At 36.8% G+C, this 16,272-nt stretch overlaps 1 protein-coding gene across 1 annotated transcript in view; it reads left to right on the forward strand.

The window, feature by feature from the left end:
• Positions 1-16,272, forward strand: part of SYN2 (synapsin II) — a 191,284-nt gene that overhangs the window by 80,658 nt on the left and 94,354 nt on the right. Inside the window, exon 5 of the mRNA XM_074914213.1 lies at positions 13,865-13,954. Coding sequence (XP_074770314.1) covers positions 13,865-13,954 — 90 coding nt within the window. The remainder of the gene's footprint in view (positions 1-13,864; positions 13,955-16,272) is intronic.

Consider the following 16,272-nt stretch of genomic DNA (forward strand, 5'->3'; position numbering starts at 1 on the left):
TATGAGTGTGGACTTTTAATTTGAGCTCAAAAATAGATTCTGCACAAATTCAAGGGGGCTTGTTTGGGTGTTTAACTTGGAATATCCTGACTGCTTTCCTTTGGGGTAGTGAGAGATGTAGAGACAACCATGTTCATCCCAGGGTATCATGAAATCTTAATCAGATTTAGGAAAACTAAACACTGAAAAAAAATCGTGCAAACCTGTTTCAACCCATGCCCAGAATAAATACTCTGGGGATAAAAATCCATTGGTGCTTTGATTCAGCTCATTTCAGGAATGTTCAAATGATATGACAGAATCCAGAAACTGTTGGTTTCATTAATAGTATCTTCTAGCTTGGTTTGATTACATCTAACTCCTAGATGCTGCCCTGCCTGTGTGGAATCCCTGCTGCAAACTGTAGTCTGCTGATGGATGCCGTGGGGTGCAGCCCTCAACCTAAAACACATGTTTTTAAACATAAAACCCCTTGGTGCCCATACTGTGCTCCTAGATGTATTTGAGGCCAGTGAATCAAGTGGTGTTCAGCATGGGAAAAATGACACATATTTAAACTGAACTGATACAAATTTAGTTAAAATGTCACTAGAAAAAAGCTAGCAGAATTGTTCTGCAAGTTCCTTGATCAGAAACCAGTTCAACAGTTACAGCACAGATTAAAGGTATTGAACCACCTGCCAGTCTCATCTCTGTATACAGAACTTCATGATTTGGTGAAACTGAAATTGTATGTTTGCAGTGAAGACCATTTTCTTATTTAAATTTCTGTCTTTCTAATCATGGCTTAAATACTAGAATAATTCTGATTACATTTTATATTTTTTTTATAACATTCATATAAAAAGAAAAGTAGGTTCCACTTTGTACACATGTATCTTTACATAAATTACATCTTACAGTTAGAAAGCATATTCAGCAGTCATGAGTGTCCATCTCAGTTTTGTAGCAGTGCAAGGAAGCAAAAGCGTGTGCTTTGACTTTCCATGGGTTAGCCCCCTTTCTTCTTAGCATGTAAAGGATGACTTTCTGGGCAGGTCCTTTGTCAGCGTGGATGACCTGATACCTGTATGAAAACTACTTTCTATAAAAATTGCAAGTTTAAAGCCTTATAAAAAATTAGAAAGCGGAACTCTAGATAAAGCCATAAGTAACAATCTTTATGAATTTATGAGAAATAGAGCGACTTTCCTGGAGGTAAAATTTGAGTGGCGGAAGTGAATTGCAGTTTCTATAACAGCAGAAAAAATAGGCTGTCCAATGGAATGGGTCTTTAAAGGATGAAATATTACTGAATTAGTCATGGGCAATTGATCTTACTTACATCAGTGTAAAATCAGTAGTATAGAATTGCTTGGAGGGGAAGGAAGTCAGGAAAGTTAAACTAGTTATAAAAGGGCCGTCAAATAAAATGAGAATTAAAATCCAACATGCAAGATCTTTGTCTTTTAAATTGCTGTTCTTCAGAATGTCAGGTCTTTGGGTTTTTTAGAACATACAGCTCCAGATGCCTGACATCTCTTTTCAACCCTGAAGGCAGATACACACCCTACATTAGAAACCAAAGCACCTACCCTTAATTTTTCAGCAGAACTCTTTTTGTACTGTGTCTGCAGACACACGGGTTTCTATGCCTTTGCCAATAGGCAGTCAGCAAATTTGTGTTTGATCGGAGGTATATTACTGAAAGATGGGGGTGTGGTGGGAAGATTGCCAGGAACATACTAAAAGCATTTCTGAAAACAAGTCTTAAAGCTTGTGTTTTCCTGTGTCAGGACATACATAGTTCCTTCAAATACACGTCAAAAGTTCAAAGCACCATATAACCCTTTGAAAAGTTAGGATGCTAGCAATCATGGCAAAGAAAATATTGAAAAGAATGTGTGTGGTGAGATGTTTGCATACTGAAATATGTTAATGATTTGGGATTATTACAGTACTCTTGTTATTTCACTTCTGAGATAATACTTACCACCTACTTCATGAAAAATTAATGATCCTAGCTTGCAAGATGGATTTCACTTAAATGCTAGTCAGAAAGCTACTTACCTAGGGGGAAAACATGAGTTTTATAAATAAAGACTACATTGTTTATTACTGAGTGCATGCAGAGCTGTGGAGGAACTCTTGTAAGGTTCATGCCCTCTCTTAACCATGTTGGAATATTTCATTGCTTTGTCATTTTTCAAAGTAATAATGTTGTGCATGACTTGTCCCATTCAAATGAGACAAAAATTTTACCTAGTTTAATCTACAGTTACATCAAGTTCAGGGGTGAAGTTCCATTTTATAATTTGACTATGTCTATTCATGTGCAAAACCTGTTGTAAAGGATTTATGAAAGTTTTATAATACTAAAAAGAAAAAATCACAATTAATTACCTAAAGTTGTGATTTGATATTATTTAAAGTAACAATGTAGATATTTTATTATCTCTGTTTTCCTTTAGAAAATGTCATTCAAGAAATGAGACATTCCTTAACTGAGTCTTATGAGATTGTATGTAATCTTTCTGATAGTTCATGATGTAGGTAAGCAAAATAACTGTGGAGGCCAGAAATAACTGGAAAATGTGATGATAATGACAGTGCTTGCAGTAATAGGTAAAAATCTCATGCTTATGATTCAGACTCAGGAAATAATATTTTTTTTTTAAACCCACAATTTTCCAGTGTATTGGGTTGAAATTTTTAACAATTCCTTGTGTCCTGCATACATTCTTCTAGTGAAATTTGTACGCTTAAGTGTTTCCATCAATTGAGCCCCACTCTTGATTTTAGCTTCGGTTGCAAATATTGGTGATGGGCTGCACTCTTGGAATACCACAGATTATTAGCTCTGCCACCATACTGTGTGTAGCAGATAGCTAATAAGAGGAATTATGCAGTGAGGTAGAGTTAATTGATGTATACTAAACATGCAGACTCAGACTTACTTGTCAGGGACTGCAAAGTTCAATGTCCGCGACTGCTATAGATAGAACACTTTATTTTAGTTAAGCCTGGACTGTGACATACTAATTACATGCGGTATAGCATCTGGATTGCTACTTCTAGTTCAGATAGTGATAAGCATTTCAACGCTGCAGAGATTACAGAATTGCTGCAATTGTATAGACCAGGTGTGTATGACTGAAGAGAAAGAAAGTTCTCATAAAATGAGACCAATTCCATGATAGGAGTTGTGGTTCTTTACTGCAGAGGAAAAACATAGCAGCATCTGTGGCTGGCTGCAAATCTGTCCTGTTGTTAGTGTGCCTTGGGAGGCTATATAACAGCAGTTGGTACCGAAGGCTTCAAGGATCTGCTGATACATTAATTACACATTTACTCTGCTGAAGGAGATGGCACAACCTGCAATGTAATAATGGGTCTGCTAAAAACATTTTTGAGCACTGTGACCTTAATTAGCTGTTGCCGTGCTGGCGGAAGAGTCTGTATTTAGCCTGAAACACTGACTTGGCGTAATTGCGGAAGGGATGTAGAAAGCCCTCTGTAGTGTCATGCTACTGCATAGTTGTAACAGCTTGTGAGGAGACATCTGTCACTGCATGGATGGGAAAGCGGGGGGCTGAGCAGGCTTGGCCTCGAGTGCAGTAAACTCTGCTGGCATAGTGACAAACTGCTACATCAGGTCAGTAATGTGGGAAAGAAAGGGAAAAAATAGGAACTGTTTTCTGAGAATTAAATTAAGACCCAGAAGACAGAGGTACCTGTATTATTTTAAAGACAGCTGAAAGAGATCGTGGAATTTTTACATAAAGCTCTAGATGTGAACCCGTCTTGTACTGAAACATCTTCAGAAGATTGTTGGGACTTTGTCAGCCTCGTTGTTGGAATTCATTGTTATTAAGGGTTTTAAATGTAAGAGAAGTGTCCTAGAACATTTCGTTATGCCAAAATTTATTTCCTTGCTCATCTACAATCATTCTGAGTGAAGGCTGGCTATGGCTTTTCCTTTGCCAAACTTGGTCGTATTAGAAATCTCACAGTTCTTGTTTGTTTCTTTTCCTAGTTTGAGTCGACAGCCAAATACTTTTTTTGCAAGTTTACTTTGCTTGCAACTTTACTTTGTTGAAGGTTGGTTGGTTTTTTTTGCTCCTTTTGCCAAGCTTATGTAATTCTATGCTTTCATGTGTTACATCTTGCTTTGCATTTCTTTTGAAAATGATTTTCAATTTATCTGTCTTCATCTTTCTACTCTTATTGAACACTTCATTTCTCTATTCTTACCTTGCTTTCTTTGGAAGGTCTGTTTTAACTGCCCTTTGTTGCTTTCCGATGGTATTATAGTACTCTCCCCCACCTTGTTTTCTCATCCTTCATGTGTTGCTGTTAGAAGCTTCACTCTTGTGCTTTCCCCTTTCAAGCTACGCTTTAATAATCTTGAGCAACAGATTGGGGCACTGGCAGGAAACTTGTAGGCACTCTGCAGGGAGGAGCATGTAAAAGAAATGAGCTCTGTTTATTTTAGCTTCCTGTTGACAGAACTTATTGAAGCTATGCTAACAGGCAGACACAGCCACACAGATGAGTTTCAGTATTGTGTCAGAGTATCTTCTAGAGAATGAATAACAAATAAAATGAATGTGTGCATGAAGAAAAGTTTTTCTGAAAACCTATTTATTGTAGGCAAAGGTCCACATCTATGAGACCTTTCAATGCTATTCCATGTATGGTTTAGGGTAAGAAATGATACATTTCTTACCAAATAGAATATTACACTATATGAAAAGTCTGTGCTCATTACCAAAATTAAGATTTGTACAGTAATGCTGAACAATGGGCTAGAATTTGGCTGGTTATTGCCCTCCTCTATATGGCAGAGAGGATCTTATTGAAGGTCAAGACTAAAGAATGCATAGCTGCAATCTGGCTTCCATTCAGATAGGGAAGACATTTAGGAATGTTCATATTTAAGTGTCCGTTAACTTTAGAAAAGTTAAGACCTGTATGTTAGTCAGTAGCTATAGTTTTACCTATTTCATTAGATGAAACCTAGAGCCAGCATTGAACTTTCTTGTTGTTTCAGCTGTTCTGGCAAGACTGATCTACTTAATAGATAAAGTCAGGGACACTGGGCAGGCAGAGCCCACCCAAACAGTGGCTTTTTCCTACCCTTACACCTGAGGAAAGCACTGTAGCAAGAGCAGTTCCTTTCTTTTGCTTCAGGACTGGAAGCCAGGTGCTGTCTGTCTCAGTCAAGCAGCACAGAGCTTCTTTCTTAGGTGCTGGACACAATCACATGGGTAGTAAAGTTCGGACAGCTTCATGTGATAATGTGAGGTAATCTCCTAACAAATTCAATTTGTCTATTTGTGAATATTTACATGAACGCTAGATGCCTTTCTAAACCCAGTTTTGTGGGTTTTATTTGTATGAAGGGTATTGGCTTTACAGACATAGTGAAGGCAGAGGTCTGTGTATCTATAGGGCAGCCAGGGAACAAACTGTCCACATGTGCTATTCTTCCAGCACTGATCCGAGCAGAACTTTCTTAAGCATAAAAAAAGCATAGTTTAATTCTCTGTCAGCCAGTGAAGATTTTGGCCACTTTGCTCAGACTGCCAGTTAAAGCAAAACATGTTGATGGATTTGCAGTGCGAGACCTGCAAGTAAATTCACAAAACTGTGTCAGAAGGAAGGTGAAAACATTTTAAGCTTTTTGTGAAGTTCATAAATAGTTGTTAATTTAAATGTATAGCAAGGAAATCTAAATGTATTAAACCTAGTAGTGTGTTTTCCTCTTGCCTTCTTTATAGAGCTATTTTAAATTTAATCTATTCTTGAAATAGAAAGGGAATATTGCAGTCTTGCTTAATGATTTTGCTTTCCTAAAATATATAACCCCACTTGAAGTTCCTCGAAAAAAGCAGAGACCCTTTAGAAATGGCACCTCAGTGTGGTGGCAATTTCTTTTCCATACAGCAAGTGATTCTTCCAGCTCTATATTCATCAAGCTTTGCTTGAACTATGAAATACTTTATATATAAACCGAGTGTATATTTATATATTTTGCTTTGACCAGCATTTACTGCCATGAGGCTAATTTAATGAAAAAGTAGACTCAGGTTTTGTACTGCATTCTTGTATTTTGTGGTAGGTTGTTGTCACTTTGCCCTATTCTTCTCCACATTAAAGAGCAGTGGTGGAAGCTCTTGACATCCATTACAGACTTTCATTGCATTGAACATTTCTAATGGCAGAAAATTGAAACAGACTTTTAACCATTTCTTACCTTCTACTGAAAGAAACTATTTAAATTAAGGCTGTAAAATTAATCTGAAAACCAGGACTATAAAGCTGTGGTTCATATCCTTTGTATTATCTGCTGTTCCTGCCACAGTATTGAAATTCAAAACCTTTGTTCTGTTCTTGCTTAGACAAATATTTGTAATTGAAGGCCAGATTATGGAAATTGTTTGATGTCCTGTGAGATCTTAATATTTAATTAAAAAGGAAACCTGTGTGTTAGATTTCCCCATTGAAGTACCTGAGAAGATAACTTTTTCTAGCCACAACCTAGGTAGAGATTATATGTGCTTCTTCTATATATGACTGTGGTGACACAGTGATGAGGAGAATCGGGAGACTAGACTTTCCTTCCTGAAAAGGGAATTTGTCACCCATCCAGGAAAATCCCTCCCATTGTGCTGTCACCCCCATCGAATTCCCCACTCCTTACTGTCCCATCTCTCCCTCTACACAAGTATTGTTCTCTCACGTATCTTCAAAACTTCCACCAGTGCTGCTTGTTGCCATCTGATTTCCTTGCTGTCATTGCTTTATATTTATCTTCTATTCTTAGCTCCAGTTCACATCTGAAATGGATGTAAAATGTACTTGTCATTGTTTCTTTTATGAGATGTAGTAACTTAAACACCTGTGAAATATCTTCTTTAGTTTATGGTTTAGTTTAAAATGCTATAAAGTATTGCACTGTTTGGATGCTGGCCACCTCAGAGAAGTCCTCTGACTTTCTGTGCTGGGCTGAAAAGAGAGAATGTTGGCTGGTCTTGTCTAACCTGGTCTTGTCTGAGGTCTTGTCTAATCTGGTCTTGTCTGAGCATTCTACCATTCATCTTTGTCAGTAGATAATCTGTGAAAAAGTTTTCCAGATTTCCTTCTTTTGTTGAAATGAGGAAAGGATCTCAGCACAGAAAAGTCCATGTAGGTAAGAAGCCAAGTTTGACTGAGTTTGAATTCTATGAACATAGTTGTAGATGCACATGATCGCATCCATGTACAACTTAAGAGAAAGAAAAAAAAAAGTTTAATAGTATGTTTAATTTAAGGGGTTTGCTTCTTTCTTCAATGGTTATTTACATAAATAATGCTTTCTTCCTGAATATAACTTCATACAGACACACCTGAACACCTGCACAAAATGTCGTTAACTGCAAGACTCCTTAACAATTAATATGGGAGGGCTATATCTGCAAAAACACAGTTTGCATTAAAAGATAGATTTCTTCTTCTACTGTGAAGTTTTGTTGAATTCAGTATTTTTACAAAAACTTACTGTTTTAACTGGGAAGTCTCAGGATCTTAGTATCTCTAAAGAAAACCACAGAACAATAAATCTCTTTTTATTGTAGTGAGCCACAAACCCTTTTCAGAAGTGCTTAAGCACATGCCCAAGTCCCATTAAAATAAACAGGTGCACAAATGTTTCCTTGAACAGGACACTGAACTCAATGTTCCCATAATAGTGGAATAAACTGCACATTCTCATTGCTGCCAAGGGCACCCAAGAAGGAGTCCTCATAGCTTTTATTTGAATGACTCAGTTCCATAAACTTCTTTTTTTTCCTCTGTAACTTTTCATTCTGGAATAAAAAGTTCCAGAAGGTCTCTTGATCTAGGCCTCACAGTACTAATTTTTGCTAATTTTTTTCTTCTTTTCTAATCTGTTTTCTACCTTTTATGCTCATAGGCTATTTTTCCTTCATTTTAATCCACATATCTTCCTTAAATCTCACTTTCCTCACTGTTTATACATTTTGTCACCATCTCTTTCATTAGCCAAGGTGTTTCTCATTGCCAGATGCCTTGCTACTCAACTTTGCAAGACAAGATTAAATGGGTTTATGTCTCTGACTGTGATCCTCTTCTATTTTTTGGTTGCTTTATTTTTTTTAAATCCTGCTTTTGTAACTGTTGTAGAAAACTTTTATTTTCCTCTCATGGATGCATTCTGGTAATTTGTAAGAGCTCTGCGCAGAGTTCTTTCAAGGGCATGAGGTTTTTATTTAAGGCTTTTTTTTTTTTTCCATCCTGTAGAAATTCTTAATGGTTTTTGTATCTCATCAGATGTAATTCTGATGTGAAAATATTCCAGCAGTTAATTACAGCAGTGGTTAGCAATTGGAGAGGTGTGTTTCTCAGAGGTAGTACAGGCTGCAGTACTCATGCTGCAGGAGAGGTGTAGAAGCCAAATAAATGCCTTTGGACATTCCGGATAACATGGAGCAGACAACACAAATAGTTCTGGAAAGGGTCAGCACAATCCACACAGGCTTAGTAACACTATCTCAGTAGATGTAGACAAGTACCCTAGAGGGTAAGGAGGGAGCTGGAGATACAGAAGGTGAGCAAATATCAGCTGTAGTTAAAGGTGGAAGGAAGAGAGGCTGCCCAGAATGATGAGTCAAGCAGCAGGACTTAAATAAAAAAAGCGGTGGGGGAGAGCAACTCAGCTGGATGAGGCAGAGATCATCACCGTGCTCTTGCGTGAGGCTGGGCTGCAAAAGGGTTAGGAAACAACTCATCTGTGTTATAAAACTACCACTTGAATTATGATGCAGGGTCCATATAAGTTATCTTTCCATTCATAGTCCAACTGTGTTGTCTTTGGCTTTGCACTGTAATAATGGAAAACTATTGGAGGAACATCAAGTTCTTTTGTCTGTTCCCATCTTTTCTCATTCTGTTAATGTGCCCAGACTGATTTGTAGGCGATGTTTCATTGTTCAGTTGCCATGTCAAACTCTGAATTGACTTTGAAAGTTTGAATACTTTCATTAAGTTGTCTGTCAGCTCCTGCTGACAGAAAGAAGTACGTAAGCTACAGTCAGCAGTCTGTTCCCCTTGATTCTCGTATTACGTATCAAATAGCAAATCAAATGTGTATGTACTCAGCCTTCTGGGAAAGCCTTGAATGTTTACTAAAGCATAATAGAAGAAATGTATGCCAATTGCAACAAAAAAGCACATGAAAACCTTAAAAAGAGTAACATCAATACTCTCCAGGTAATAGTAATTTCTAAAAAAATAAATCAAACCCCACAGAAACTCTGTTTAAAATGCAGGCAGAGTGAAAAATCTTGGTTAGAGTAAATTGACTCCCACAGAGTACATGTGTCAAATTGTCAAATGTACCCTCCTAGCCCCTTCCACACAACTGCTTAATTTCTTCTCCCTCTGAAGGGTCTATGATGTTTGTGTCTCAACCCGTTGGCCACCAAGGACATGTCTGTTCTAATGGTATTTAGTCTGTGCTTTTGAACATTTCTTACAAGAAAATCATGTTTTTCTGGAACAACCCTCTATATTTCCAAGCCTCAGCCTAAAAATGAACATTTCAGTCTGAAAATGGACTTCAAGACATTTTTCCATGCCATCTGAAGGGGATAAAAAAGTCCATGTGTCATCATCTTTATTAGTTTCCTATAGCAGAAATGTAGCATAAACTAGCCCATAATGTAAACCAGCTCATCTTTCAGCTTCAGAACCTACAGACCCTACAAGAGACCTCTGCAGGCTATCGTAGGGAAAAGGGAGCTTCCCTTTGTATATTAAAAGGAAAAATCCAATTGCTGAGGCACCCATCCGTGCTCACATGTAGTGATATATATATCCAGGCATTATTTAGTGCGCATTTCACAGAGAAATGCTAGGAACCTCTACAGCATTTCCATGGAAAGCTGTCTTTCATCAGTTCTTAGTCTTATAAAGGAATGATTTAAAGTATACAGTAGGATGAAGCTTTTACTCTGTCTAAACGTTTCATCAGCATAACAACCCCATCTTTAAACTGTTTTGCATCATCTGATTTTAAGTAATGCATGTTCAAAGAAAGCTGGCAGCAATACTGAATATTAAGTTATTAGAAACTTGGAAATTTTATTTTAGTAATTTCACCCACAAACACTGATACACATGTAATACATTTGCTAAAAGGCAAATTTACATGGACGGAAATCCAGAAGTAAACCGCTATTGCATGGAATTTCTTCAGTCTTTAGATTGCCCACACCTTAGCGCAGTCAAACATAAGTTAAATCTCAGCTAAAAGTGCTATTTCTTTGACAGAGGGATTCAAAAAGTGTTCACCCATCAAAGTTTTCCTGTTTCTTTAGTCCTAGAGAATGCCAGCTCATCTGTTTTGGTGAAACAGACTATCCAGAGAATTTTGTGATCATTTTAGTTGTTGCTATGAAGTGTTAGATGGCCAGTTGGAGTTCTTCCACTGTTGGTGGAAGCAAGCCTTAACTTGTAAAGAGGACAGGTAATGAATACTCACAGTAAAGGAAAATCTCTGACAGAAAAGGTTTTATAATACACAGCTCAGTGGTACTTCCCTAATGGGGAAGAACTGTACAGGCAAATGTGAAGTATTTCGTTGCATGGAAATCTTATTCAGCATACCAGGAAATTCCCCACTGGAATGCACAATGGGCTCTTGCCTTCAGTCTGGCAAGAGAGACTAATCTTGTGGGAATTAAAGGTGACACAAAGCACCATCTGGAGTAATTAATTTTAAATATATCTAATTATCTTCGAGGAAAAAATTTGTGCAGTTCAGGAAAAAAATCTGAGCATTTCAGGGATGACATGCATGTAATTAAGCACATTTTAACTCTTCTAAAGTGATTAGCAACATCGTTACTCAAATCTTTATGAAGTTAGCCAAGTGATTTTTTGTAACTGTGCGCTGCTTGATTACAGTGCAGTCTGTGCAGTCAAATTTATAGCGTTCCATTCTTAGTGTGATGAAACCCCATAAAGCTTTTATATGAAATCAAAGGCAATAAGTATCTTTTTTGACTAAGTATTTCCTCTTATCTGTATCTTACTTTGTTGGAGAGGAGCAAAAGTACAGCTGGCGCTCTCCTGTTCTTTTATGGAACAACAATCTGTAGGCCTAGATGTGAAAGCATCTAATCCCTAGTAGAAAAGAGAAGAGCTGACATTACAAAGAAGGTTAAAAAATCCCACTATTTTCCTTTGTAAAAGATAATCTCAAAACCGTGAATATATTCCTGAGAATATATATGCCTGCAAAATTTGAAAATAAGAAGTAAATTCAGTTAGCTAAAATAAGACCGAAAAGAACTTTTTTTGCTTTCTTCTTTTTTCTTAAGCTGTTGAAAAGACTCCTGCTGAAATACTAAGCTCTGAGTTTCATTTTTAGATAATCGTAAAATCTCCCAGGGTTTTCAGCATCCATAAAAGTACTGTATTTAAATAGAGAGTGGCTCTACCAGTATTCTCTATTTCATGAACATCCCTTGATGAACATTATCTGAAAACACTGGGTAGAAAAGCATGTAATGTAGTATTCTATATTCAGCCTATTTGTAAACTCTGCATAGCTTCCAAATTGTCCTGATACACCAGGATTTTCAGAAGTGGTTTTTTTTGCTTCAGTCTGTGTAACTGATGTTTGTTTGGCTCAGCTGCTCAAAAGGAAAATGTAAAAAGGCACAGTCCAGATCATACTTATAAACTGATAGAAAACATGTTTAATTCCTTTTCATAAATTGCCCGGTAGGAATCAAGGAAAATAGGAAATATTTGTATCAAATTAAGGATGTACAATTAGAATACCAAAAACTTATGTGAATTTGGGTTGAATTTATAAATTGGGGGGGGGGGGGGGGGGGGGGGGGAAGAAAATTTTGATAAGAGATTCCTAAAATTATAAACACACAGGTGAAACAGTGTCCCAGGAGGGGCAAAGGATAAATCACTCACGCTGGCTGCCTGGCTGTGGGAAATCTGAGTTATTTCTCCCCTCTGCCTCAGGAAATTTAAATCTGCTTTTCCTACTTGCTATTTCATATCTTAATTACTAGATTAGACGGTACTTTAGAGTGATACATGTGTATTATCTGGCCTTGATACTATTTGATGTAAACAAACATTTGCTAGTATTAGTCGGAATTATAGCTTTCTTATCTCGAACAAATACCACGACCCCTACAAATAGTGTTGGTTTCTCACTGTCTTTTGCTTGCTTTCAGTGAAAGTGGAAAAGAAAACAGGGAAAGAATCGCAGGAAAAAGTCGGAGTTTTTTAAAAAAGGTTTTTACTTAAAGATAGGCAAATAGATTTATTTTAACATGAGAGTTTGTCACAAATCATGTGTTTAATAGGTAGTATTTCCTTATGATATTTTGAATTTGGATCTTGGATGAGGACAGAAATAAATAGTAAATTGCCAGGAATCCTATTTGCAAACCACCTTATTTTGGTAGCTGTGATAATATTTCATTTCCTTGAGGTCTGTTTTGTACAGCACACTATCCAACTAGAATTTCTTAAGCTTTTGGTGAAAACTACTCATCATTAAGGTATTTTCCACTGGACTTCAAAATTCAAATATGTGTTTTACCAAACCTAAGTAAACACCACTAAATTAAACAAATTCTCTATGCCAGCTGGAAAAGCGATGCTAAGCTTTCATAATTTTTTTTTCCCTTTAAACAGTTTTTACTGTCCCTGAAACCTAAATTGCATTAACAGAGTAGGTATTTGATCAAACTGCATTATGGACAGAGTTCTATTGTTCTTTGCTTTTTTCCTGTTTGTAACCAGCAAATCCCACTATTCAAACTGTTGTGCTAAGTTGTTTATGTCTCATGTTGGCATAATGACAATTAAACACATCACAGGCATGTACAAGCCAGAGCTTTGGAGTCTTGAAACAATAGTGGTCTTCTGACTGCCAAAGTCGTCCTGCTCCCTAGAAACCTCGCTTGCTAAGCCGTGATTTCAAGAGTGATTTAGTTTTTGAGCTGTTACAACAGAAGAGTTGATTTGTCCACTACAGAGAAAGAACAGCCCCAAAATACATTTCTATTTAATAAAGAATTCTTTGTGGTTTTGTGTTTAAATGTTGTTTTGCTTTCTGTATTGTTACTACAGTCCAGCATATAGGTGGACTGGATACATCAGAGAAAAGGCCCAGACAGAAAACATTAATAGAAATGTTTCTGCTAACATGTAGCTGTTTGAATTATCAGCATCTTTGCTGGTTGTGGAAGAATGGCCATGTGGCTATGGTAAATGGCTAGAGCCTAGGACACTATAATTCTCTTGTTTGTTCTTCACCTGACTTGTTACGTATGACATAGTTATTGCTTTTCTCTCTTGGCCAGTTTTGCAAAATTGCGTTTCAATGTCAGTGAAGTGCCAGAGGCTAAAGTAATGTGAAATATGCCTGATCTTTAGATTAAAGACGGTAGAAAATGCAAAATTGTAATGATTTTATTATCTCAAAATCAGCTTAAAATACATTAAAAATGAAGTATCTGAAAACCAGTATTCTGACATATTCCATTTTCTGTCCACATGGAGCTTAACTCGTAGAGGTATTGTTCTTTGTTGCTCTGTGTGTGTATGAAGTCATAGCTTGGATAGATTAAAAAGGTGTGCAGTGAGAGGAGGAGAGAGAAAGTGTGTAACTCGATGATCCCAAGGGTCTTTTCCAACCCAAATGATTCTGTGATCCTGTGTATGTGTATTTGCTGAGTTTATGAAACGCCAAAGACACAAAGCAAAATGACAGTATAAAATAATTTTGGTAGAATGTGGTTTCTCTCCTAAGCTTTTTGTTTTGTTTTGCTTTATTTTACAGTTTGCCCAGCTGGTGTCTGTCTACAAAACTTTGGGTCCAGAGAAGTTCCCTTTAATTGAACAAACGTTCTATCCAAATCACAAGGAAATGGTACGTGCAAATACCAATACTAAATTTGTTTACTCTCTCTGTAAAACAGGAACTGTAAACACACGATTCATTTTCCCATATACTGTCTATTTTAAAAGCCATTTTGGAAGCTTTCAGAGGGATGAGACTGGGTGACCACTTGAAAGCATTGTGATGGTTAACTGGAAGATTTTCAGATGTGAAGGTAGTAATTTTTCAGCTAGCCAGCTTCAGATCTTGAAGAGATTAAATGCTTGTGAATACACTGAACAACTATTAAAGTGCAAGAGTTACTTTTATGGTTTGTTTTCAGCCTAGTCCTTTATGACATGTTCAAAGTGTTTATTATCTTTGTAGATGATGCACAAAGCTATGTGCCTGCCAGTGTAGAACTTTGAACTCATCTAAAATCAGGGTCTTTATGAATTGTGATCTTCATGTACCTGAGCTGACTTTGATTCCCAGTCCTTTACAGACAGAAAGGCATTCATAAAAATAACACTTCTGACCTTTACTCATGACCCGTCTTATGCTACAGACATGTTTTTCTTACTTTTCTGCAGTTTCTAAACAGAAATTCTTTCCTGAGTATATTTTTCCAGAGGAAATACTTTCAGCACTGAGAGAAACTGGAGGGGAGGCTATTTGCTGATTGAATAGACTAGCAGAGAAGCATCAATTATTTTTAGAAAATAGTCCAGTCAGCATATGTCACACAGCTGTGATCCAAGTACCATTGCAAGGTTGTGATAAATACATTAGTTAGCTGTTTATGTAAGGTCCCCAAGCTGTAATTGCTGTGTGTCTGTATTGAGACTCTGGCTAGCGCTTCGTTATCATAGGTGGCATCTAAGATAAGCATCAGTGACAGCAGTTGACTAAGATTTCTTCTGAAGTCTTCTTTCTCCCACATCTGTCTCATCTTTTGGTAATAAACACAGCATGGTGCAGTTCTGCTGTATTTTTTGATGTCTTACAAGAGTGGCAGGATGGCTCTTCATACTGCTTTCTCATTTCTCTCTGGTCTCTTTGGACTATTAACTCACAGATGTTTCCACTTCTCTTGTCACATATGACACTACTGAAAAGAGCTTTCACCACAGTACGTATTTAGTAAATTTGCTCACAGAAGTTTTGTAGAGCCAAAGGAGAATGGTACTGATCTGGAGCAGAGATCTAAATATTGTCCCAGACAGTCGATTCTTTTCAGAAGGGAAGGGGGTTTTGTTGATGGATTTGTCAGGAAAATGTACAACTTTATAAACAATTTACTTATTTTATGCAAAGGAAGTGGTTTATGCCTTATGGATTCATTCATAACAGGTGGAGAGGCAGAACCACATCTTCTATTTTGAAAGATGCTTTTTTAAATAGTAATGTTTTATATATCTTTATTTTCATGAGAATGTCCAAGATTAAAGCTGGCTTATAATTTCCTGCACACAATATATTGTTCTTTCTTCGTTATTTGATCAGCTATTATTCAGGCTCCCCAGGGAAGTGGTCACGGCACCAAGCCTGTCAAGAGTCCAAGGAGCATCTGGACGATGCTCTTCGTCATATGGTTTAGTTTTAGGCAGTCCTGCAAGGAGCAGGGAGTTGGACTCGGTGATCCTTATGGATCCAACTTGAGTTATTCTATGATTTTATTGAAAAGGCAGTCCTTTTTAATGCATTGCTAAATTGCAGTACATAGAAACAAAGAAAATATCCTATAATTCTGGGACAAGAATCAATGTGTTAGCTTTTAGGTTTTGCATAGTATGGCCCTGTTGATGGTCTACCAGTTCAGTTGCAAACTGCTGTCTTTAACAACTGATTGTATTCAAATTCACTAAGAGAACACAAACAAGATAATGTGTATATTACTTACAAGATATATTTTGCTTAAAACTATAACAACTGAGTGGGGTTTTTCCCCCTTTGTTCCTCTACATTGCTAATTAATGTCTGAACTGATGTTACTTGTCTTTTGTTTGAACTTTTGAATGTTAATGTTCTCCACAGCTGAGTAATTTTTTTACATATTTCTGTAATGAATGTTAATCTAGAGAAAATGAATGTATTTTGATATTGCACTGTCATACATGGTTTAGAGGTTGCTGTAATAACTGATCGTGATGAAGCTCGTTTGTTTGTTTTCTCCTTCTGAAGAAATTATTTGGAGCTTTGTGGCTTGAAAAATAATCAGGCAACTTGATACAAGATAACATTTTATTCAAATTTCTAGAATAGATTTTTAAATTATCTGGATACCAGCATCTTCTAGTTGATTAACTGAAATCATATTGTGCTATTTAAATTTTCTTGGGTTTTAAACACTGTTTATTAATAGCTGG

Source organism: Athene noctua, chromosome 10 (assembly GCF_965140245.1).
Source record: "Athene noctua chromosome 10, bAthNoc1.hap1.1, whole genome shotgun sequence".
NCBI lineage: Eukaryota > Metazoa > Chordata > Aves > Strigiformes > Strigidae > Athene > Athene noctua.